The sequence below is a fragment of the Phasianus colchicus genome, chromosome 1, assembly GCF_987193195.1.
Source record: "Phasianus colchicus chromosome 1, bPhaCol1.hap1.1, whole genome shotgun sequence".
Taxonomy (NCBI): domain Eukaryota; kingdom Metazoa; phylum Chordata; class Aves; order Galliformes; family Phasianidae; genus Phasianus; species Phasianus colchicus.
The window spans coordinates 139585444-139610247 of NC_143436.1; the positions used below are offsets into that span (position 1 = coordinate 139585444).

At 36.1% G+C, this 24804-nt stretch overlaps 1 protein-coding gene across 2 annotated transcripts in view; it reads left to right on the forward strand.

The window, feature by feature from the left end:
- The window catches only part of MYO16 (myosin XVI), a 355874-nt gene that overhangs the window by 225642 nt on the left and 105428 nt on the right, over nt 1-24804 (forward strand). For both annotated transcript variants that reach the window (XM_031613784.2, XM_090128652.1), the window contains exons 17-21: nt 9636-9747; nt 12816-12933; nt 13672-13743; nt 14341-14482; nt 23357-23429. In XM_031613784.2, coding sequence (XP_031469644.2) covers nt 9636-9747; nt 12816-12933; nt 13672-13743; nt 14341-14482; nt 23357-23429 — 517 coding nt within the window. The remainder of the gene's footprint in view (nt 1-9635; nt 9748-12815; nt 12934-13671; nt 13744-14340; nt 14483-23356; nt 23430-24804) is intronic.

Consider the following 24804-nt stretch of genomic DNA (forward strand, 5'->3'; position numbering starts at 1 on the left):
AGTCCATGTTAGTACCATTTATTTTTGAGAGGTAGTGTCCTGTATTTACACACCCAATATCTTTTGCCTCAGAATGTTTGAAGAAATTTTGGAAAACATATGTAAAACTATGAAGTCATTCATTCTCAGTCTGGTAAAACAGTCCTTAAATTCAATCTTTATTTATACCTAAGTTAAAACTTGGGATGGAGGAAGCTGTCATGGGAATAGCTATTAGAAAAATATGGCGTATTTCTGAGAAGGACTTAACAAATATTTAAAGTGAGGACAGTAAACTGACCTAGTTTTTAGATAACTGATCATATAAGGGGTAACATTTCACCTGGAACTAACATGTTTCTGTGCTACTGCAATTTCACCTTAGCTTAAGGTAAAAATTAACTGAGCTGGTAATATTGAATTTTCAGTGATGACCACTATGCTTAATCAGGGTTGCTGCCCTGAGCTGGATGGGAAGGAGGGATGTGCAATGCACAGGCTAAAGCCACGCGCTTTTCACATGATTGTCCAGATACGTGGTTCACTGAACATCGTTAATAAAGGGAAGGAAAGGTTTTAGTTTGTTAATCTGTGCTTCTTAATACAATGTCACATTAAATGACACCCATAACACACATATTGGTTGTGTTGGAGCTGGAACTTGATTATGAAATACTGCTTTACTCTCCTATGATGTTGATCTTCTTGAGGATTTTATAGCAACAAAGCATCAATTAATGAAGTTTTAAGACTCTGTAGTAAGATAAGTTCTATTAATACTGTCTTTGTTTTAGATATTTAAGCATAGGTAAAGATGTAAGTTCAGATTTTGTGACCTATTGTGTAGCGTAGCAGAGACACCTCAAATGGTAGGCAATGGTGAAGACTAGGTTTCTGTTAGTACTTGTTGCCTGCAGTCCATTACACACTTCATACCCCCTTTATAATGAACCAAAGCACACCATAGAGTGCCAACTTTTAACTTCCATTGATTCTTCATATTAACATTTATGATAAAACTAAGATTGAAGTGGAATCAGTGAGATCAAACACAAGTTTGAAGTCAGTTACACATAGAAGTTTTACTGAGTTGGGAAAACATAGAGTAGCACAATAAACTTTCTCCATCTTATTCCAGTGGCCTGTAACCACTGAACATGGTTTCATGAATGCATGCTCTGTGTTTGTTTTTAGAACAATTGATGCAACGTTGCATAGAAGTTAGCACAGAGAAGATATTTTTGCATTTATAAATGTCACTTTTTAATTTTGGCTGTCACAAAATCCTTCACAACACCAGAATTAGACGAAAGCTTCAAATAGGTATATTTGAACCCATGTGGTGTAAGTGATGTGTTCTCCTCCAAGGTATGAACACATTGTTAAGTGTTGTCTGCTAAAGCTGAGACTTGTCAGCCAGCTCATGCAAAGCAGTGACATGACAATTCTATTTCCTGCTTGTCGGCACTGTTACAAAGAGCTTAGATACCTCTGCCTGCTGGGAGAGATGTGCAGGATGTCATATTAAGGATGAGGATGGTATTCTGAAACAGCCTTCATTTTTTACTTCATTTCTCTATTCTTATTTTCTTCAGCTGGACAGCACAGAAAGGGCTTGGATAACTACTGCATCTGTTTCCACATGGATACAGCATGACATCCTACAGAAAATGGTGGATGTGCTGGATTGTGTAAATAAGTAAATATGAAGTGTCAGAATCTTTTTTATTAGCTATTTTGAGTTAGTGAGTGAACACGACATTATTATTTGTAAGTTGTTTCTATATAAAAAAGAAGGATTTATAGACAAAATCCAGGATTTTTGATTCATAACATAATGTGCAGTGACTTGCGTTGCACAAATTATTACTGATGCTGTCCTGTATTTAGTTAACTATTTGTTTATGTTAAATATTTATTTGTAGGCACTTGCATGTAAAAATTCTTCATTCGCTGATCTTGGACTCCTTTACCAAAATAAATATGCTAGGGAGTGTGGTCAGTTGTGCTAGATAAGAGCTGATACGATTCTTTTTGTCTTGGGTTAGCTACATAGAGAATTGCTAATAGCAGAGACACATTGGCAAGTGGATCAGAAGAAGAAAGCAAACCATAAACCTCATAATTCCTCACAGGAACCAGTTACACTGATATCTCACAAAAGAACAGATTATGACATTTTCCCCTTTCACCGACTAAAGAAACATAAACAGAGCAAAACAATATTTTCCTTTACTCTTGGTTTGAAAGAGGCCTCCAGAGATCAGATCCAACTCTTTGTATCTAGACAGGATCTGCTGTGCAAACATACAGGTTCTTTGAAAATTCACTGCAGCAGCTACAGAACAGAAAACTTACTGATTTGGAAGTTAACGTCAGATCTGTTTTAGCTGTGTTCACATTCATATTCCAGGTTCTTACCAGGAAGATGGTTTTAGTATTCCTAAATCTTGGAATTTGTGATTTTCTGCCCCAGGCTGTTAGTTGGAATAAGAAAAATCTCTGTAGTGACTAGTTGAATCCTATCTTTTTCCAGTTAATTCAATATAAAAGTTAATATCTAGAGAAGGTAAGATTGAACTCATTCAGTAAACTTGTTTACCTAGAAGCCCAGTAACATTTTCTGAAACAAAAAATCGTATCTTTCCTTACTGGTATTGTATGAGAAAGGATTATTATTATTAATTCATCTTGCTAGAATCATGAATAAATAATTTCATGAGGAAGGTACAAGTCATTTATTGTCTAGATAGAAAATCAAATTGAATTACCTTGGAGATCACATTGCCAGCATTAATCATGACAATTCTGGTTTTGTCTTCTGTTATTCTTTTTATTCTGGTGCAGCTCAAATGGGATATATCTTCCTAAATTCCTGGGGTTTGTCCTGAGCCTTTCTAAATCAACTGGTGAAACTTTTCTGACTTTACCCTAATTCTATTTCTACAGCTATTTTGAAGATAAATAAACAAATTCCAGGGGAGGTTTTCTGTGATTTCCAGTCTGTAGAAAGTGGTCCGTGTCTTGAAATTTTCTATTGATAAATTGTTAATATTAGTTTTTCTTAAACTTTATTATCTCACTTTTTAAAAGACTATTTAGACGTTGGCCAAACATTTATTTCTGAGGTGAAAAGACATTTTAGCCCTCATAACATAATTAGGGTACTACTACTTGTTGAGGCAGTATTATATAAAATTTTTTCTACTCTTTGGTTTGACAGATAAAGTACTGACAGTGAAAAGAGCTGCTGACCTAAGCAGGGGAAATGGAGAGCACAAATAAGATTGTTTTGATTTTAGAACATCCTGTGTGAATAATCCTGTTGTTTCTTAAATAAAGCTAATTTGTCATCAGATACTTCTGCTGTGATGTGAAAGCTGTAAAAGCTAGGTAGTTTGATTTTATTTTTGTGTTTCAGGAACTGTTCAGAGGTCAAGGTAATGCATCCAGCGTTGATCTTTCTCTCCTTTGAGGTCAAAATGATTATTTTTCTCAGGTTCAAAAATGGGTATCTTCTAAGTTCACTGTGTTTCATAGCATAATTCATTTTGTCAGGGACTTCAGGAGGTCCCTGAGCTAGTTTATTGAAGATGTTAGCTGTGATATGTGAAATCTTTATTACCAATAAACACATTTATTGGTCTGATTTACCAGCTGTAGTAAGATTTCAAGACTTAGAGCTAATCTTTATATTATGTACTCTCTTATTCCTTGTATGGTATTCTCTTATATCAAACCTACTACGGTCCAGGAAGTTTCACAACAACATTTAGATGTGACAGCACTCAGCTTCTATCAGGAGATGTAGCAAGCGATTAGATGTTAACTTAAAAAGTAATAATAATAATAATAATAATACATATCATTTTGTTTCATAATTTTGGACTTTTTTTTTATTGTGACTTAGAAATACTTAGTAATGTAATGCCACCGAGCTCTTAATTATTCATGGCAGAATGTATTTACTTCAGAAAAGCCTTATGAAGTGTCCATCTGGCAAAACCAGACTTCCTCTTTTTCCCTAATTGGAATCCAACTTGAACTGTACTGACAAAAGGGAATTTCTGATCAAGTGGAAGCAACCTGCTAATCTTTTTCAGACAGCTTCACTGTCAGATAGGAATTGAACCACTGTTATGAACTGCGTACTTTTATATGATATATATAAAACATTATAACAATAATGCACATATATATGTATGTGTGATGTAGAGTCTGTTCATATAGAATACTTGAACATTTCAAGTGGTTTTTATGAATGCAGAGTGGTTAGGTGTTAGGCTGTGTTTTGCTAATATGTTATTTGTTCTGTTAGTGAAATATCAAAGTTTGTAACAAACCTCAGGAAGGCTTGCTCCTCTAGGGTCCCTGTGACAACATCTCTCTTTGTGATCAGCCACATGTATCAAGGGCTTTTTTCCCCTCACTTGGCAGCAATAAACAATATGATTTGAAGTACTTTGTTTGTAGTTGCCCAAACATTTAGTGCAAAATATCATTTGTCACCCTTTCTTTTGCCTGAGATTAAAGAGGCTCCCTGTGTGATATACATCAAGAGTTCAGGTCTCCCTTGAGACTCTGATGACTTTGAAGACTGTAGTTGGGAAATATATGGATACCTTGAATTCTGATCAAAGTGTAAGTCATATTTTCAACATCAGGGAAGTAGATTCATGGCAAGAAAGTGATTGTTTTCTGGCTTTGTTTTTAATATACTTATGAAAATGAAGAAAAGCTGATTTTTGAAAGCCTGCAGTGTTCTTGACTGTGCTAAACTTCTCTGGCCTAACATGAGGGAACTGGACCTAGGATGTGAGACGTGAAGGTTCAAACTCTATGCTCCGGCTTCTCATTTTGAAATGGTGTGCCTGATGCACAGAGTAGAAGATGTTTACATAGAATATATGTATTGTCTGCAGGTTGTGCTGAGTAGGAGACAATAACCAAAAAAGGGATAGCCTCTTCCCAAATAAATTCCCTAATTATTAAATTTGAAGATCATTCTTTTCTTAGCTCTTCATAGATTTTAGAAATGTAACAACTCAAGTAGGAAAATCAGAATATAAAGATACTTTCACCTTCTGTAATAATTTTGTGACTCCTACTTTTGATTTTCCTTGCTTTTCTTGTAAGGAAATGAAACGACGCATTTTGTTTTTGTTGAATGAAGCAGAATATTTCATTTGATACTAAATGCTATTGAGTTGCAGTTTAAAAGAAAATAAATCAATTTAATTTCAATAATTCAATCCAGAAAAAATATTACATTGCTGCGTTTTGGTCAGAGCAGCTAACTGATAGTCTAAACTTTACTGTTTAGACTCAGTTCCTTGCTATTTCCTCCATCATTGAAGCAGAAAGTATTTCTTTAAAGAAAACTTTTACCAGTATGGTTGTCTTAGAAACTTTGGGATGTGCATACACTGCAAAAGTCATTATTATTCAGGTAAACTGGCATTTGTCCCCGTGTATTTTTTCTTATTATTTGAGACACAGATACCAAATTATGATGTGTACTGCGGGTGTAAGTGAGGTAATATAAATAATGTTGATTGTAGCAATTATAATGAGAAAGATAAAGAGTAATTGTTAACTTTTGCAGTTAATACAAAAACAATTTCGTGTAATAGTAAACACTTTTAAAAAATATTCTTGGGCAAACCATTAATACTCCTACCTGAAAATTTGATGTATGTCATTGCAGTGATGGCTGAAAAATTATGTACCATGATTATGTACCAGGCTCTGGGCAGCCTGGTCTTGTGGTTGGTGACCCTGCCCACGGCATGGTGGTTGAAACTAGATGATCTTTGAGGTCTTTTTCAACCTAGACCATTCTATGATTCTATGATTAATTCATCTTCCTAACAGAACCCCATTTTGTGGATCAGTGAATTTCTTTTCTGAAATAAAATAAACATTTGCTGATCACATGTGCATAATACTTTTTTGTCTGCTGATAAGCTGTCTAATGAGAATACTAATCCAGTGCAAATGTTGACGTGGCAGCATTGAAACAGATGGTAAGGCAGTCAGTAAAAAGGAGGTAATTATTAGAACTGCATAGACGAGTTAGTTCATCACTTTTACTGGAGATATAAACATCATTTTTCTAAGCATCTACCCTCAACCAGAATTCTCAACTTCAGCCAAAATTTGAGAATCTTTTTCTAAAGCCAGTAACAGTGTGGGTGAGCATTTGCAGAGTGAATTTGCACTCAGAGATAAGTAAGTATGGCAAATTGAACTATGATAAAGTAAGTCCACAGTTGGTGTGCAGCCTATGTGCATGCACTGGACGTTATGGAACATCCCTTCTGACACACATAACAGTATTCCTAAATTTTTCAGTAACAAAGAAATTAAGAGACACCAGGTATGGTTTGCACCTGATGCAGAAACTTACAGGAACATTGCACACACTCTAATAATACAACAGAATTTCATAAATAGAATGGCTCTAACACTGCAAGTTATAATAACAAAAAGGTAAGTTAAAGTAATAACCAGAAGTTACATGGTAGGTTTACGATAGAAATTTTAAGCAGTTCTATCAGCAGCAATGCAACTCTGTCCAGGCTGCTTGAATGTCAAGAGAAAAAAATGCTCCGTAAATGAGAGAGAAGCTGCACTTACTAAAAATATTTACCCTATAGAATAATGATGTGCCTCCAATGAAATGTGTTTAATTTGCGTTAGAACTTTGAGAGTATGAGGCATCTCTTTCCCCTTATTTTTGTAGGAAAGGTGACAGTTTAGAATTCTTTTTGAACTCTGGTTCTTACGCATAAAGAGGTGAAAGTAATACTGTTGGTACTAAGGATGTCTCAGGCATTTGTCATCTTTTTCATTTGGGGTCTTTAAAGGGCTAAGAAGGAGTTGCCAGGGAACAGTTTTACAAGCATAGAAAAGTTTATATTTCTTTCTAAATTTTGCTGTGCTTCTAAGGTAGAATGAACTTAAGAGTAATTAGAAAAAATGTGATCTGTGATTCCTTGTACAGTCAGTATAGTGCACTTACTCTGTTGTAGTGTACAGTTTACGTATTTTGGGGAGTTGTATGATATCCATCAACGCTTCTAAGCACTCTATGCAATTTGTCCACCATTAATAACATGCTTCATGTAATAAGCATATAATAATTCAATGTATCTTCAAAAAAATTTTCATTTTTCATTACTCTTAAAATAATTTGGAAAAGGAATGTGGCTCACGACATGTTAGAAAATACCTTCATTGCCTTTAGACTAGGGAAACTGATTGTAAATTCAACTGCTCCTTAGGAAAAGTCCAACTCCAGCCCTTTCCAAGGGCACCAGCACATCTGCTGATTAAAACTGGAGGAGGTTTATAGTAGGAAAGTCACGTTGCCTTCCAGCAGGCATGTCCCGGCAGATGCTGTAGTTTATTGCTGGGTTGATGGAGCCACGGGTGCCTGGATTGGCAGGTGCCCAGTTTGCCCCACTGCTGTATCAGCAAGAAATGCTCGTGCTGACGGCAAGAGTTGCCTCATGTTGGTTCGTATCACAGCTCTGCTTGTTCCTCCAAGGGAGTGAGCGTCCTGCATCACTTTGCTGTGCCATAGCCTGCCTTGATAGGTGTTTGTAGTGTTCATATACTTTCTGCTGCTGCGGTATCCAACAGCTCTTTAGTTATGCTAAAAAGAGCTAATGAAGTTGAGTAGCTTAGATAAGAACGGTATACAATATTCTCTTGAGTGAAAGAGAGTATCTCCTGCTCAGTAACCTGAGAGACACAGAGTTCTTCAGCAAGAACTCCAGCAATGAGCCTGCTTTGCAAGCATGGCCATAAGTTTCCAACTCCTCCAGTCATTCAAAATAGGATATTTTGAAAGCAAAATAGATGCTGCTGCAAATCTCCCAATTACAGATTGATATTGCAGCAGGCCAATGCAGCACTGTGACCAATAAGCTCACAAAGCAGTTAGGAACTATGGAAAATTTTCTGCTGGGTTAACCTTTATACCAGTAAATTCTATGCCAGGTTCAGCATCAGATTTATTCTAGCCTCCTTTTGAAATATACATAGGCAATGTGAAAAAAAAAATCCAAAAACCAGAAAACAACAACAAAAAAACCCACAGATCAAACCCACAGATTTGGCATACACTCTTTATTATCTGCTTCTAGCTAATTTGACAGATGTGCTACCATTTCTATTTACCATTTTTGGGAAAAAAGCCCATGTACTTTTAGTAAGCTCCAGGAAATGCTGTGCTCTGGCAGTGATGATCACAGAACCATGTTCTCAGAGGTTGTATTAATGCACAGGCTTTAGCCACTGTGATATGAGGCTTGTTTGTACTTGAAATGTCTGCTTGTTTTCTTCTGTGGGTGCAGAAAGTGCTTATGCACCTGGGCATACATTTTTCCCATCACTCTCTCTTTGCCCCACCTGTTGAGGTAGCTTGTACCAATATCATTCCAAGCCAAATCCACACTGGTGAATCCACTATCAATCTGTTAAAAATGCACAGGGTATTTCATGATGTGTATCTTGTAAAGCTCACTATTGGCTACAAAGCTGTAAATATTAAGATAGTTCCTTTACTTGTTTCTAAAAACTGCATATATTCACACAAAAGATGAACTTTATAAGAGCTACCGCCTTTACAAGATCATTGCCAAACTATCAGTGGGAACATTTTTATTTTGAAATCGTGCCCTCCATGATGCCCTAAGAGTACTATTGTGCCCACAGATGTATTTCAGAAGGGTGAGAATAAATTGTTAAAAAGGTTAGATTGCTGTTCTTTTCCCTAGTCTTTTGTATTGTAGTTTTCACTTATTCTGTTTTGTTTTAGTACTGTTTTATGTTGGTTCTGTTTTTTTTTCCCTGTGTTAGCTGCTGCACTAGCTGCCTCTCTTTCTCTCATCATTACTTTTGCAAAGGTTTTAGAGTATCCTTTGCTTCACAGTTTTGTGTAACACAGTACAGCTCAAGGGCTGTATGTATTTAGTACACTATTTACTTATTTAGTTCTTTGTTCTAGGAGAGACTGAGTATGCCTGTTGCCCTTTCAGCTGCTAAGGGAGAGTATGATCACAGAATGAAGCAGACAGGAGCTGATCTCTTCCTTAGCCACAGGGGTTTAAGCAGCTAGAGTTATCAAAGGATCTCCTCAAATCTTTCTTCTGAAAGGGAAATCTCTGGTACTGCAAGAATGGCAAAAATCTCAGTGGTGTAATTTAAATTTGAAATGTTAGTTTACAAGTCGGGCTAAAGTTCAGAGCTGGGGAAGGCACATTGATTTCCTTTTAACAATTCTTTTTTTCTGAGGTAAATACAGGACGAAAGTATCCGAACACAAAGATGAACACAAAAATGAAGCAATCTCACTTCAGTGTGAAATTCAGAAATGTGATTTTTTTGTCCATGTGCATATACTCAGTGAATGTTGTCCATACAGGTTTTGCAGCTGTGAGTTTATACCTGCACTTAAGGAATGTGGTGCTAAGTAAGAGCTTAAGGAAGGAGATGTGTAGCATTCTGTCATAGGTACTGTTCCCTCTGATGGCTGAGAAATCTGTGATAAATCTCTGATTAGATGGGGAAGAGATGGCTTTTAACCTCATCAGCTTGATTTTGTCATCAGCACTGGAATGTCAATATGCTGATTTTCCTCTGTGCAGGTACCTAAGCCAAACTGGGCTGGAAGAGACAATGCTAACAGCTAACCCTCAAAACAGGGAGAAATTAACAGTTCTGAAAGAAGCTCTTAGTGCTATGGGATTCAATAGCTTGGTAAGTTACACAAGTTTATGTTATTTGTAAATAAAATGGCAGCATTTCTTCTTGAAAGCAAGTCTTGAAGAACTCTCACCAATAACCATTTGTGGAGAAAAGAAGCCTCTTTTTGTCTATTTTTTTTTTTTTTTTTTCCTATTGGTAAAGACCTTGAAAGAGTACGAAGTACTACTTCACTCCAGGGAAATTACTGTAATCACTTTTAATTAGACACAGCACCAACAATGTAAATCTTATTCATTCTTAAAGATTTGCAAAACAGCTTCGAGGTATAATACTCTGAACAATTAAATTACATAGATAAAAAGAAACAATCAAATCCCATATGACAGAAACCTTATAAAACCCACAGGAATTTTCCCCCTTCCCAATTATCTTTCTGTCCCTTTTAATTCTGTGAAACACACATTCCAAATGCATTTACTAGCAACATCAGAAGTAAATACATATTAAGTGAAATAAAATTAGGGCAGGGTACTTTGAAAGAGCTGACTTAATGCCAAGAAGGCAACAAGAAGATAGGTCTGATGTTTGCCTTCAATCTTATTGCACTAATGAAGAAGATATTTAGAAAATTAATCAATAAAATCTTTTGGAGCACAGTGTGAGGGGAATCACACTGAAATGTGAAGAAAAAATGGGGGGCTAGTTATAAGAACTCGTATAAGCCATATGTTCCCTAATTAAGGTAGTAACGAATGTTCTTTGGTAATCTATTCCACATTTTGATATAAAGAAATGTTTCAGGTTTGTTGTTATTTTTCCCCATGAATATTCACGTGGCTATATATGAAATGGAACAAATATAGTTATATTTGGCATAATTATTCGTTACTCCTAATGTCTTAAGCTCAGCACCTGGAGAATTGAATAGCAGAAGTTCCATGCTTTTCCAGAATCCCAGCCTTTAGCGCAGGGTTTATATTGGGGTGCATCTCTCTAGCTCCTTCATTAATCTTTTTGTCCACTGAGGAAGGGGTTTCTCTAATAAATAAGTAGTAGCATGCATAGTGAATCACATTTTGAAAGACTATAGAAAAGCGCAGTGTTTTGAGATTCAGCTCTTTATCTTGCTGAGAATTCTGGAGGAATGTGGCATCTCAGAGAAGTGTGAGTGAGGTTCAAAGCTCCTCCACATCCAAATAGCATTAAAATGATCATAGATTGGTGATCTGTGAAGTCTGAGGGTAATGCAGGCTGATCTATTCTATGGAATAACATAAATAAAATGTTTATCCTACAAATACTACCCATTACTTCTAAGATACATGGAGAGTTCTGTGTGTATTAGTCTTTTACTATTTGCTCACATTCTGTAATAGATCATATGGTCTCCTTGAAGAACTACATGAACATTTTAAGCAGTCTTCAGTGGAACTCCGCAAAGTACCTTAATGACTATTAAAAGCTTGTTTTAAATCTGAAAGAACACGTACCTTAGAATACGATGCAAAAGTCTTCAAGACTCTAGAACCTGAACTAAATCTGAGGCCTTTCCAAAACTATAAAAAAAACTAGCTATCCTCCCCCCACCCCTCCCCCTGCTACAAGTCAGTGTCGTACAGTCACCCCCAAACCAGTTCTGAACCAGCTAACAAAGAACTGTGCTGTGTTAGTATGGCATTAGACCTCGCCCAAGAGCAAGAAATAAGATGTATCACCCTGGTTTGAATGCCAGATTAGTATGGTGATTCATTTCTTGCAAGATGTACGCTATTCATAGTTTGCCCATAAATAAGGACAACAAAGGTTTTTGTTTGTTTGTTTGTTTTTTATATATCTTGGTTTTTTAACCTTCAACGTTGGAATTTTGTAATAGAGAAATAAACCTGCTTCCATCTGTCTCTCACAGTAAGAGATTGAAGTTGTTAAAATATAGTTTAAAGAATCAAAGCTGCTTAAACAGAATCAAAGGCCCTTTAGTCTGTATCCTAGAAATGCTGTATGCTTTTTTTTATTGTCCTCTGCTTTCAGGTATTATTAGAAAATGGAACAAGAAGAAAAAGAAAAGCCTTTTTTTTTTTTTTTTCTTTTTTTTTCCCGACCTGTTGCTTTTGCAAACTGATGAAAAGTTATTCAAGCTTGGTTTTGTTGTGTTCAGAATTCAGTGTAGTCACCAGAGGGTAAAGGGGATATATTTCATCTGCAGTTTATTTTTAAATTTTGCTCTACAAATTCCGGTAAGGCTTCTTGCTGTCACTTCTACTGATTCAGTAGAATCAGGTTCTATAGAATATTACATTTCAAAAGTATTTCAAGTAAGAGATGTCAAGTAGCTTTGCTATACATAAATGCCATGTAACGCTATAGTGGTTATCAAATTTCCTGTTTGATAATTTCGAAGGAGCACAGTTGTTATATAACTGACTTGAAAAAACCATCCAAGTACAAACATTTTCCCATGTCTTAAGCATTTTTGCTCCTTTTTTTTTTTTTTTTTGCTTGAATTTCAAAACAGACACAAACATTAATTCTTTTCCTGGTGCAGTAAAGATGAAGGCAGGAAAAACCAAGCCCTTAAAGACATCTGTTTCACAGTGTTAGCGATATCTGAGCATAGCATGCAATCATGGGTGACAAGGAAGTTGCTTTTGTTTCTTTGCAACCTTAAGCACTGCTTTTACTGCCAGGACCCTGTTGTAATTTAAAGCTAGACACTTTGCTCAGGGATGCAGATGGCTGAGGAAGAAACTGACCTTGCTTTTCCTACATACAGAGTTTGACTTAATGAAGAATCCCCATGGAGAAGATATGTTTCCTGCAGAAATAATGCATCCATTAAAGATAGTTCAGTATTTTTTCCACGCGCTCTTGAAGAGGTTTCTTAACTCAGTAGCTGATGTGATTTATGTTAAAACAAAAGGGTGATCTTGTCATTTTATGTCCTCAGTAGGTTCCAGTTTGATTTCTAAATCCAAATCTCCTGTTACTACTTCTCTCATGAATACTTTTTAATTTAGCGATATATAAACTCGCGGAGTGTGTGTTTCTATAGAGCACTGCCTTTCACTGGTGTGCCCAACAGATCTCTTCTTTATCTTTAATTGTGCATGGAACATGTGCAGGAGGTGGAGAACCTGTTTGTAATCCTCTCAGCAATTCTGCATCTTGGGGACATTCGCTTTACGACCCTGACAGACACCGAGACAGCGCTGGTGTCGGACCTGCAGCTGCTGGAACAAGGTCAGTGGGATACGGCCTTGTTAGACTGCTGCTCGACCCTGCAGCAAGGAGCTTGCACTGAGCCACCGATAGGTGGAAACCCAGCTCCAGGGAGCCAGCATCTGCTGCTGGAGAGGCCAGTGCCCCATTGATAGGACGTTTTATAAACTGTGAATTTTTATGAGACTAAACAAAATGCTAGTGTCGTCAATTATTCAATTCAGAGTCAAATGTAATTTCCCAGAAGAAGTTGCACAGGAGGTTTTGTGCAGCTTTTTTTTTTAAACACTCGTGTGGTGCTTGTCAACAGCTGAACGATTTGCACTGAATCAAATTCCTTTCAAAACCTGTGCCTTAAGAGGGTCTCTTGGTTTCGCGCTTTGAAGTTTGCCCTGTTGGTCGCTAACAAATCTCCTCAGAGTGGCCTATGGATAGAGATTGTCTGTAAGCAGCATACCTTAACTCCTGTAGGAGACAAAGTCTGCCAAGTGCTGTGGAAATTCCCGAGTAACCTTTCAAGAGGAAAGAAAGCTGTAACGTAATATGCACACATACTCCAAACTTCACCAAGTGCTGATGATAGTAATCCAATTGTGTATGTTCATTAATTCTGATTACTCCCATGATGGCGCTCTTATTTTTTACAGTATGGGTTCTTTCAATGTTCAAAAAAGAACAACAAGAAAATCTGTTATAAAAAAAATGTAATATGCTATGGAGCTCAGGTCAGGCTTTCTTTAAACTCTCTTTTTGTTTCAGTGGCAGGGATGCTGCAAGTTTCACCGGATGAGTTTGCTTCAGCCTTAACAACTGATGTTCAGTATTTTAAAGGTAATCTTTTCCAAGGTTACATTCTCATAGGTCATGCTTGGTGCCATTTTGATCCTTCTGATTTGAGAATTTTAAAACTGATCTTTTTTTTTTTTTTTTTTTTTAATTTCTCATGGTCATATAAAACTTATCTGTTAGGAATGTGCAGGATTATCTGCCATGCAGTATGTCAGACTGAATTAGAACTGTCTTTATAACATGGAGCAAAGCAGTTTTGCTGTCTGATACAGATGGACTCCTGGCTTGATGAACCTTATAAACATGACAAGGTCGCGGATTTGATATTAATACTAAGAACTAAAGTCAGCAGGAGTGTTTTTAAAAAATACAACTTTTGAAAAAGTTCTGTTCAGTAAAATAGTAGTTCTCTGTAATACACCTACCCTTTTCTATTGAAAAGAGATTCATTTTTCCAACCTGAAGATCTTGTGTTAATGGATTTCTTATCTTTGCTGAAGGCTTCTGAAAAACAGTAGTAGCATGTATAGGTATGGCAAAAGAGAAGTAAAAAAAAGATGGGAGGGCTTGCTGTAACTAAAATTACTTAAGGCAAGTTTTACAATGCGCTTTATTTCCATTTTCTGCTGTTTGTCTTAGGAGACATGATAGTACGGAGACACACTATAGAGATGGCAGAATTTTACCGGGATCTTTTGGCAAAATCTCTGTATGGTCGTTTGTTTAGCTTTCTAATCAACACAATCAACTGCTACCTCCAAAATCAAGATGAAGCTGAAAGGTAGGATTACCATGACAAATTGTTAACTGTGCCATTGTCCGTTCAAATCCAGATCCGTAATAGAAACGCAATTGTATCATTTAACACATTTATGATAGCACTGGCACTTGAGCCTTTAAAATCACTGAAATATTTCTGAAATGTTTCAGATCACTCCCTCGGTATTTTGTTTCTTTATTTGCTTGCTTGAGTGGACATTGTACTTTATGCAGTTATCTCTATTGGTAGTTAGAATTAGCAGTCATTTAAGAGATGACATTACAGAATGAATAAAGCTTTCAAGAGACAGATATCTGCCTGATGTTTAGTTACTGCAGAATATGCAATTTCTTTCTCTCCAAAACAGTGACCTTAGAACAGGTTATTAAAAACAGAATTTTACTCAAAGACTTTCATGTGAATGTTTAAACTTCATTTACTGCTGAATGCAAGTTGCTGTTCAGTGTGGTTTCAATAGAAAAAAAAAAAAGAATGCAAATTATCATGCATCAATGGGGCAGTCAAAGCATTACAGCAACAATGAAAAGAAGAAATTTCAGTGGAATCAAAGCATCAAATTCAGACAAGAGCCCTAATTAAATGGTCATGAATGCATATGAATTAACAAAGATTCAGCATCTCACATGTGCAGGTGGACTTTCTAATGAACATCAAGTATAAGATGTCTTGGCATTGTTGATAAATGGAAATCCACAGAAGATAGATTTGGGACTAGCAAAAAGAGGAATTTTTTAATATATCACATCTTTCTTTGTTTCAGAGAATAAATATTTATCTGTGCTCTCTTAGGGCTGTTATGAGTTTGAAGACTTTATTTTATTTTATTTTATTTTATTTTATTTTATTTTATTTTATTTTATTTTATTTTATTTTATTTTATTTTATTTTATTTTATTTTATTTTATTTTATTTTATTTTATTTTATTTTATTTTATTTCTACCCTGTATGTAGACCAGCTAATATTAAATAATGTTTCTCTTCTACAAGTTTAACCAACAGAAAAGGCTGTCTTGAGAAAGTCAGACCTTTCTGTGCTTTCCTTGGTTATATGTGACACCTGTTGGAGGCAAAGAGAGGGCTTTATGGTAATATTGAGAGGTTTTATTTGGTCTGTTTCTGACTGTAGAACCCTTTACAATTGCAGACGTGGACAATCAAGCAACATTCTGGTCTATGTTAATTTGAAATACTCTATTTATAACAAGGAATGGCATCCTCACAATACGGTGTTGACTATCGTTTTTCAGTAATGTATCCTATGATATCTAGAAATCATAGGTTCTTAAAAAAAGTCAAAGCTCTTTGAATATTATTTACCCTCTATTTTTACTGCAATCACATTTGTCTGAGGTGACTATTCCTTTATGAAAATATTTCTTTGTGAAATTATTTCCACCTGCATGGTAACTTCAAGGCTATATGATGTTGTAAGTTCTAGCTAAAACACAACATTGGTTTGGTATTGTCAGGAATGTGAAATTATATAGAGATATATATGTATGTATATATATATATATATATGTGTGTGTGCGTGCTTGAAAAAAGAGAATTTTTCTTTTAGGTTGGCTAATGGGAGCTAACAAGCTCAGGATATATTGGCAGTGCTGACAAGACATATTAAATTTTAGCAGACTAACCTCAGCCTGAGGTATGTTTAAAAACTTGAAGATAAATAGCTTACTTTAAGCATAAATGAAGTTCAGTCTCCATCATTGATATTTCAACGCATCACATTCTCTAGCTTAAGATAGGAAAACATACTCCCATCTTTTCTTTTTGTCCAGCCTGATCATATTGATTTATCTGCCATAGTAAATCAGGGCATAGCACAGTTTAAGATGTAGTTTGTATTAATGCAAGTCATTGCACAAATCTGTGATCTGTGGTTGTTAATATTGATTCAAATTTACAATGAAATAGCTTGTTGCTGATTTGGGGCAAAGTAAATATGATGATTGTCATTAGATTGAAGGGAAGTGGAGAGGAATCCATGCTTGATTCCACAGCTTAATCAAGCTGCTCAGAGTCTGGCCTTGAGTATCTCTAGGGACTAAGCATTCACCACATCTTTGGGCAACCTGTTCCAGTGCCTCACCACCCTCACTGTAAAAAACTTCTTTTCATTATATCCATCCTACATCTACCCTCTTTAAGTTGGAAACCATTTCCCCTTGTCCTATCACCACATGTCCCGCTAAAGATTCTGTCTCCTTCGTCTTGTTACTCCTCTTTAGATACTGAAAGCCACTATCCAGTCACCTCAGATCCTTCTCTTCTCCAGGCTGAACAACTCCTCAGCCTGTAGGAGAGGTGTTCCATCCCTTGGTTCATTTTTGTGGCTGTCCTCTAGACGCACTCCAACAGGTCTCTCCTGAACTGAGGACTCCACATCTGCACACAGTACTCCAGGTCAGGCCTCAACAGCACAGAGTAGAGGGGCAGGATCACTCCATTGACCTGCTGGCCTTGCTTCTTTTGTTGCAGCCCAGGGTATGGTTGACTTTCTGACTTGTTTGGGTACATTGCTGGTTCATGTCCAACTTGCCATCCACCAGTGTCCCGAAGTCCCCTTTGGCAGAGCTGTGCTCTATCCTTTCTTCCCCCAGCTTGTATTGGTAATGGATGTTGCCTCAACCCAGGTGTAAGACCTTTTGTTTAACTTTGTTGAACTTCATAAGGTTCTTCTTGGCACACTGCTCAAGCCTGTCTAGGTCCCAGACCAGAGGCATCCTATCCCTCTAGTCTGTTGACCACCACACAGCTTGGTGTCATCCACAAAATGGCGGAGGGTGCACTTGTCACCACTGTCAATATAATTGATGAAGATATTAAACAGCTGCAACGGTCCCAGCACTGACCCTTGGAGGACACTGATCTCCATCCAGACATAGAGCCATTGACCACCACTCTCTGGGCTCGATCCTGCAAGCAGTTCATTATCCACTGAAAAGTCCACCCATGAAATCCGTATCTTTCAAATTTGGAGAGAAGGATGTTGTGGGGAGTTGTGTCAAATGTCTTACTGAAGTTCAGATAGATGACATCAGTGGCTCTTCCTTTGTCCATTGATGCAGTGGCACCATCACAGGAGGCTACTAGGTTGGTCAAGCAGGATTTGCACTTGGTGAAGCCATATTGGTTCTCCTATATCACCTCCCTGTCTTCCATGTGCCTTAGCATAGCTTCTAGGAGGATGTGCTCCATGATCTTTCCCAGCAGAGGTGATGCTGGCAGGTCAGCAATAGCCTGGGTCATCCTTTTTACCCTTCTTAAAAATAGGTGTGATGGTAACTTTTTTTCCAGTCACCAGGGACTTCACCTAACTGCCATGACTTTTTAAATATCACTGAGAGTGAAATAAGTATCCTGATTTTCCAGTTTGTAGCTAAAAGGCACTAGAGCAGTGAGGGTTGCCTAAACATGGCACTCCAAGGTACTTGATTTCACTTGAAGAAAGTTGGTCTAGTGATCCAACAGTAGTAATACAATGTCATGAGGTGACACATTAAGAATGCCTGATGCATTCTGTACCAGGGCTTTAAATTCTTCAGGATTTAAGGATGCACGTGAACTGTTTTGAAATATATTTTTATTTTCTGATGAAAAAGAGCTAATTTGAAAGATTTGCTTTAGAATATCTAGATATTGTGTTCCCTATCTGCTATTATGTAGAAAGTGCTATGTTTTATCACTTATTTTGCAAAGAGTTTCTTTCTTATGTGCCTTGGAGATAGGGTTAATGCCAATAAACATGCCATGTTATAGGCAAGCAAAGTAAGCTAGTATTCAGCTAATCTCTCTATATTACAAAGTCAACCATAGATTTCTGTTTCAAATAAAGCACATAGAATATATCTGGATCCGTACTTTTTGAAAGCTTCTGTATTCTGACTGTGTAATCTTACTCCCAATGAAATTCAAGTACTACCAGAGAGCAGTTGTGCAACATTTATGTGGGCAAAGGAAAGATCTCAGGAGTCCCATTCTCAAAATTCTTGATACACATCATCTGATTTACAGTATGATCATGAGTGAGATATTTCTGAAACAGAAGTCTGCCCAGTTAAAGAAAAAAATCAGAGCCTAAACTAAAATTTTTATTAATCTGTTATTGAACACAGTAGGAGGATGTTAAGTATGCAGGAGAGACAGAAAGAGACTTCCTGTTCAGAATATGAGCCCACAGGAGAACCGTCTTTATATGTGGAGGTAGGGGAAATTTTAAAACATACAGACAGTACAAAGAATTGAGTACAACATTGTGTGTAGCATTGTATTTTGAGATCTGCTTCAATCGGGGTCTTTGCTAGTGTTTCAATGAACAATACAGCACTATGTTTTAAAGTATAAAACAAATTTTGCATTAAAGAGCCAGGGAAGTGTATGTGTTGCTAATGAGAGAACTATAGATCTTAAGTCAGTTAGCAAAAACGTGTCTTATTTCCTGCCATACCTGTCAAGTTGCTCAAGGAAATGTCTGTCAGATGAAGAGTTAGTGTTTCTTTCCACTGTGCCCAACTGCTCTTTATCTGTACCTCTCATGCTTGCTTAAAAGAAAAACAGCAATTGTTGAACAAAATGGCTGAGCGATTTGGAAATTACACCAAATTTCCACAATAATCTTAGAATCTTAAAAAAAAAAAACAAAAAAAAACAGAAAAATTACTCTCAAAAGTCTGGTTTGTCAGTAACTGTTTGAGATGAAGAACTTTTACATCTGGGAACATTAAGCTATTGTCTCATGAGTATAACTGTTCAAGAGTCACATTTATGGCAGCAGGTGTCGTCTGTCCCTGTGGGAGCACTGAGGATGTCTAGGTAGGATCCTGAGTGCAGCAGCTCTCAGTTGAAGGCTTGGCTATATATCCCATCCTAGAAATACTTCCTCATTAGCCAGTATTGCTTCTGGTTTATCCAGATGAGACATAAGCTTACTCACTTCCTTTCTTGCTAGCAGAAGTTGGAGGAAGAACAAGAAATCTTATATCCAGGCAGGTGAAAAGGTTTAGATTATATAACCTCAGCAAATTCACCTCACTGCCTTGTGTAGGTAGAATATGAAAAACAATGAAATATGAAAAGCAATGGAAACGAACCCTCTGGATTTCAAAGCTGTAGACTTGACTGAAATGATTGGTCGGATCTCTGTAAAGGGAATTCTACTCACCTACATGAGGAACGGCATACAGTTTGAAAGTCTCTCATGATGAATGACAAGAGGTATATTAAGATGTTAGATCTTCATACAGGATGTTTTGTATATGTGTGTTGTTTTTGGGTTACCAAGATTTTTTATGTCATTTCTTCATAATGCAACTGTTATACGTACAAGATCAAAAGTTGTTTCTAGTCTATGAGGAACTAATATGCAGCAGGAATCATTGTGAAGAAAAAGGCAAAGCTGGAGACATTGTAAAGTATTTTTGGTTGAAAGGCTGTTTTGTAAATCACAAAAATCAAATCAGATATGGTCAGCATCCACTGTATGTTTAAGTATTCACAGCTGTGTACTTGTGTCAGAGATGGAAACATTCTTCGAATATTGGCAAAGTGCTGTTCTTCTAATTTTTATGTGAAAAAATATTGTCAAACCCCAGAAGATGTAATAATAATAATAATACAGTAAAAGTAATTACTATTTTAATAACTGAATTTCATGTCCATGTAAAACGGAAGCGTCACCTTCTCTTATCTTCTAAATAAGTACAGAACATTACCTCATGAAACTGAAGGTTTGGTCACCAGTATTTTATGTTAACTGTTCTATTTACGCATATTAAATGTTGAATGTCTGAAACACAGTGAGGACAATTGTCAGTGATGTTCAGCAATCATAAAAAATTGGGTAAAACAAAGGAATTCTTGAGAACAAAAATACTCTTTTTAATATTTGCTCTTTTAGACACAGGTGGCATGCCCTTTCAATTCTAAACATGGAATCATGAATGCTTTATTTTGCCTTGGGAATCTCTGCTATGTTTAATTTAAGGAAAGTAATTTTCTTGGAATTAATATGATTGACGGATAGCCAAGAAACTGTATATGGACCCCACTCTCTGAGGAGAAAGGTGGTATAAAACATAGGAAGACAGAAAATAAAGTAAAATAATTTGTAACTATAAATGTGTAATTTTGATGTTGCTTGTCTGTTGCTATTTAATTTGCAAAATATGGGCAATGTTAATCATAATCATAGAATAATCATAGGCATAGATTGGAAGGGACTTTAAAGATAATCTAGTTCAAATCCCCCTCATTGGGAATATTCCAGTACGTAAAATTAGTGCCATTCTTGGTGAAATTCTCCATGTAAGTGTCACGATACAGGAAGAAATTATTACCATCCTAGTGGAGATAGATCCTTGTTTTATTTGCCCTGTTGATAAGGTTTTCATATAGTGTGTGCATCTTCAACAAAATATTAGGGTGATGTGTTTTCCTGTCAAATAGATACATCTCCATGAAAATTAAGGTGTTTCTCAGAGATATCACAATTTTAATAAGTAATATTACTTAAAGTAGATGATACACTTTCCCTGGGAGTGCTAGAAACTTGGACAAGGGTGGTGGTGTTTTTTTGCCTGTTTTAGAGTGTTTCAGTAGATCAGTTTGTTTCGGTCTCTTCCTTATGCAAATGTTTACGTATTTATTGAGAAAGAATCAGGGAGACTGATTTGACAAAACAACAATCATGGTACTCAGCTGGGATGTAAGCAATCCAACCTCAAATCCATTCACTGAATTAAACAGAGAAGGGATGATCTGTTCCTTCAGTATTAAGTACATCCTAATAATTGTGATATATAAAGCAGTATTTCAGCTACTATGTTACACAGCAGTTCCTGTTACACTTTCCTATGAGAAAGTTATAGCTAAATAACAAAACAATAAAGTAAGAGAGGAATCATATCAAGTAATCTGAAATTCCAAGCAATTCCACGCTTTTTTTTTTTTCCAAAACTTTTTTGAATAACATGATAATTCTGGTCTTCAAGCATTATTCACAGGTAGTTTGTTTTGAAAATGTCTAATTCTTCTTCGTAAAAGTGAACAAGTTTTTTTCAAAACACATTATGACGAGGAATGTACATCAATTTAATCAGTACCACTTGAGAATAAGGCTTACCTTTTTGCATACCACTTAGATCACACTCAGAGGAGATAATGATACATCTATATGCTTCTTGTTGCAGAAATTTCCTTGGAGGCTAATCAACCTCACGATAACCTCTCTTGCCCAATAAAGTCATTGTAGGCTAGATTTATTATGCAGCTCTCATTGTCTGACATTTATGCATATAACCAGTCTTGTGACAATGAGTAGTGCATTGAGCTAGCATGCCTTAGAAATGAATACAAACTTCATGGATATAATTTCTGAAGAAGGCTCTTCTAGTCCCTAAGGACTGTTTTGTTTTTGTTATTTTCTTTCCAGTCTGTTTTACAGTACTCTTATGTTATTATTATTTTACTGTTTTGAATGTTATATGGGATTTGTTTTCAGGGCTGCTGGATTCTCACCCAATTGAATGGTAGTGATGGTAATTTTATACTGACTATGGTAGACCTGTAATGAAGCACTCAGCAGTGGATCATCTTTTTTTCCGTTTTCTTCTATAATGTGGTATATACAAAAACCTAAGAGAGGAAATATGGAGGAAAAATGTGGAAGTAGATCTCAGAAACAGAAGGCTGCGATATTATCTACATGCATTTACATATTGTATGTACATTTACAAATTATGATGTAAAAGAGAAAGGAAAATTCATCTGCTTTAGAAAGCATCTATTTTCTTTCTCATGAATGGAAAGATTTTTCCTTTTCTTTTTTCTCCTCTCCAAGACAGCTATTGGCTATAATGGGAAGTCTTTCATTTTACTTGGAGATACTTCATCCTGAAGAAATTGACACTGCATTCATAGCGAAACTACAACCTGCTTTTGACACGTGTTTCTCTCTTTAATGTTACATGAAGAAAAAACTCAGATTCAGTCACCCCAGCACTGTTATATAAAGTTCTCAAATTCTCCCAAAGCAAGAAATAGGGTATCCCAAACATTCATTTTTCTCCCTGTAATGGCTTAAGTTCTCCTTCAGATCTGGATGACAGTGACTTAGTCCCAAGTAAGTGGAGAGTAATAGCTCCTTTGTCCCTTTCTCATTTTCCCTGTCCAAATCCTAGGATAGATGACTATCCTACCATAGTCCCTATTGGGCAAAAATAAAGCCCTTTTCTTGATACAGGTGTATGATAAATAAGGTACACTGTCAACAGTTTGTTTTTTTTTCATATATATACAGAGAAGAGATGTCTGTCCTCTTCATGCCAAAATCCTCACTGTTCTTTCTCCTGGGAGATGTAACCTCTTGTGCAGCTGGAGCTCAGATCCTCTGCTTGATGCTGGCAAAAACTTAATGGGTTTCCCTTGATGTGCATTTAGAGAAGCAGTTCTGGCTGTTGGGGAAATAGAAACTGAAAAGGGTGACTGAGTGCATTCAGACAATTTAGAAACTTCCCTTCAATGGCGGTTCCTCATCTGAGTGAATAGATACCTACACCTTTAGAATGGATTTTGAAGAAGCTAAGCATTTAGTCCCATTCTTTTTCAAATTTATTTTACAAGACAGCTGCTAAAACAATCTCAACACTTTATTTATGTTTTATGTGAGAGATTGGTGAGTAGAATTTTTATTCTGTTGTGTATATAGTCTGCATGTGTGCTTCAAACCAATTTTTTGAAATTTAAGCCATTTTCATGTAGAGCAGAAATACTGTAAGGAACAACACATATATTATTCTCTTGCTTGAATTCTTATTATCTAAAATATGTGGTGTTTTTTGTTTTTTGTTTTTGTTTTTTTTTTTTTTCAGCGACCAGATATTTGAAATTGGAATACTGGATATTTTTGGATTTGAAGAATTTCAAAGGAATACTTTTGAACAGGTAAATAGCTTTGTTTTTCTGAACTCACTATAACTGTCAATCATCCACAAAGGTAAAGTTTCTTTTTTAGCAAAAACAAATGTTTTGATCAGAAAATAAATTTCAAGAAGAAAAAAACATATATATATATATTTTCTCTACATTCATGTATAGGTTTGAATTAAAACCCAGGCTTTGCTGAGTTACAGTTATTCATCATTTTAAAAGAATCTGGTAAACATCTATTGTAATGATTTGAAAGAGCGGTAGTATCAGCATTGAAAGACAACCTGAGGAGAGTTCTTAGTGTTGTCTATTTTCATGCTTGTGAAAGTTATCATAGCTAGGTCAATGAGTAGGAGGACAATAGACTGGATTGGGATAAAGACCAAAAAGTCTTCAGATGCCTCAGATAAAAAAGAAAAGAATGAAAATGCTCCATTCTTTGAAGTGCTATTGCTGGCAGATGCATTTCTTCATGACTTTTCAACGTAAGACTTCAAAAGTTGAATTACATCCATGGAAAATAAATTAAACTTTAGCTCAATGAATGCCTAAAAATCCTTTTAATTATGAAATATTTTTTGAAAACTGGAACTTCCTTGCCTTTAACACTACTCTCTGATCAACAAAGCTCTTGTCAAGTGCATATTCCAGAGGACATTAGCAACTGTACACTACATGCTGAAAGAGATGTGTAAGTTTTTGTTCTGTTATTCATTCATTCTGTTACATAGCAGAAGAAAATCAGAGCAGTAGGAAGAAGACAACAAAGGACCTAATATTGTTTGAAATTAGAATTTGCCCTTTTATCTCAGTTAATCCATTCTTTTATGGCTCAACTTTCTCATGATATGGATGTCATCATGCTGCATTAGTTCAATATGTGTAGCATATTTACATGGATGTAGTTTTCCAAAAGTCTGAAAGCACGAAAAGGTGAGCTTACCTTTGTCTTCAAAGTAGCATTTAAGAATACTGTAACATATTTTCAGCTCCCCTCATGCAAAACTGTTTTTGCTGTTACAGTTCTTCCTAGCTTGAAAGCTTTGCTAGCCTAAAGATGGTTGCTGATATCCATAGCCATTTATTCAGTGAGAACATCTTCTTTGGGGGAAAATATAAAATGAAAAATAGAAAACATCTTGATGGACTGAGGATATGTCCACTCAAAACTAATCCCATAAAACCTAATGATTAACAAGGATAAAATATTCCAGACATTTTAGAAGAATCTCAGAAGAGAATAGTGCATCTTGAGACTTACTGTCTTCTTGTTTTTCTTTTCACTGACTCTTTTCTGCATTGTTTTCTGTCATGAAATACATACATCTTTTGTGACTGATATCACAAAAAATATCATGAATTCTGCTTTCAAAAATAAATCATTTTCTGC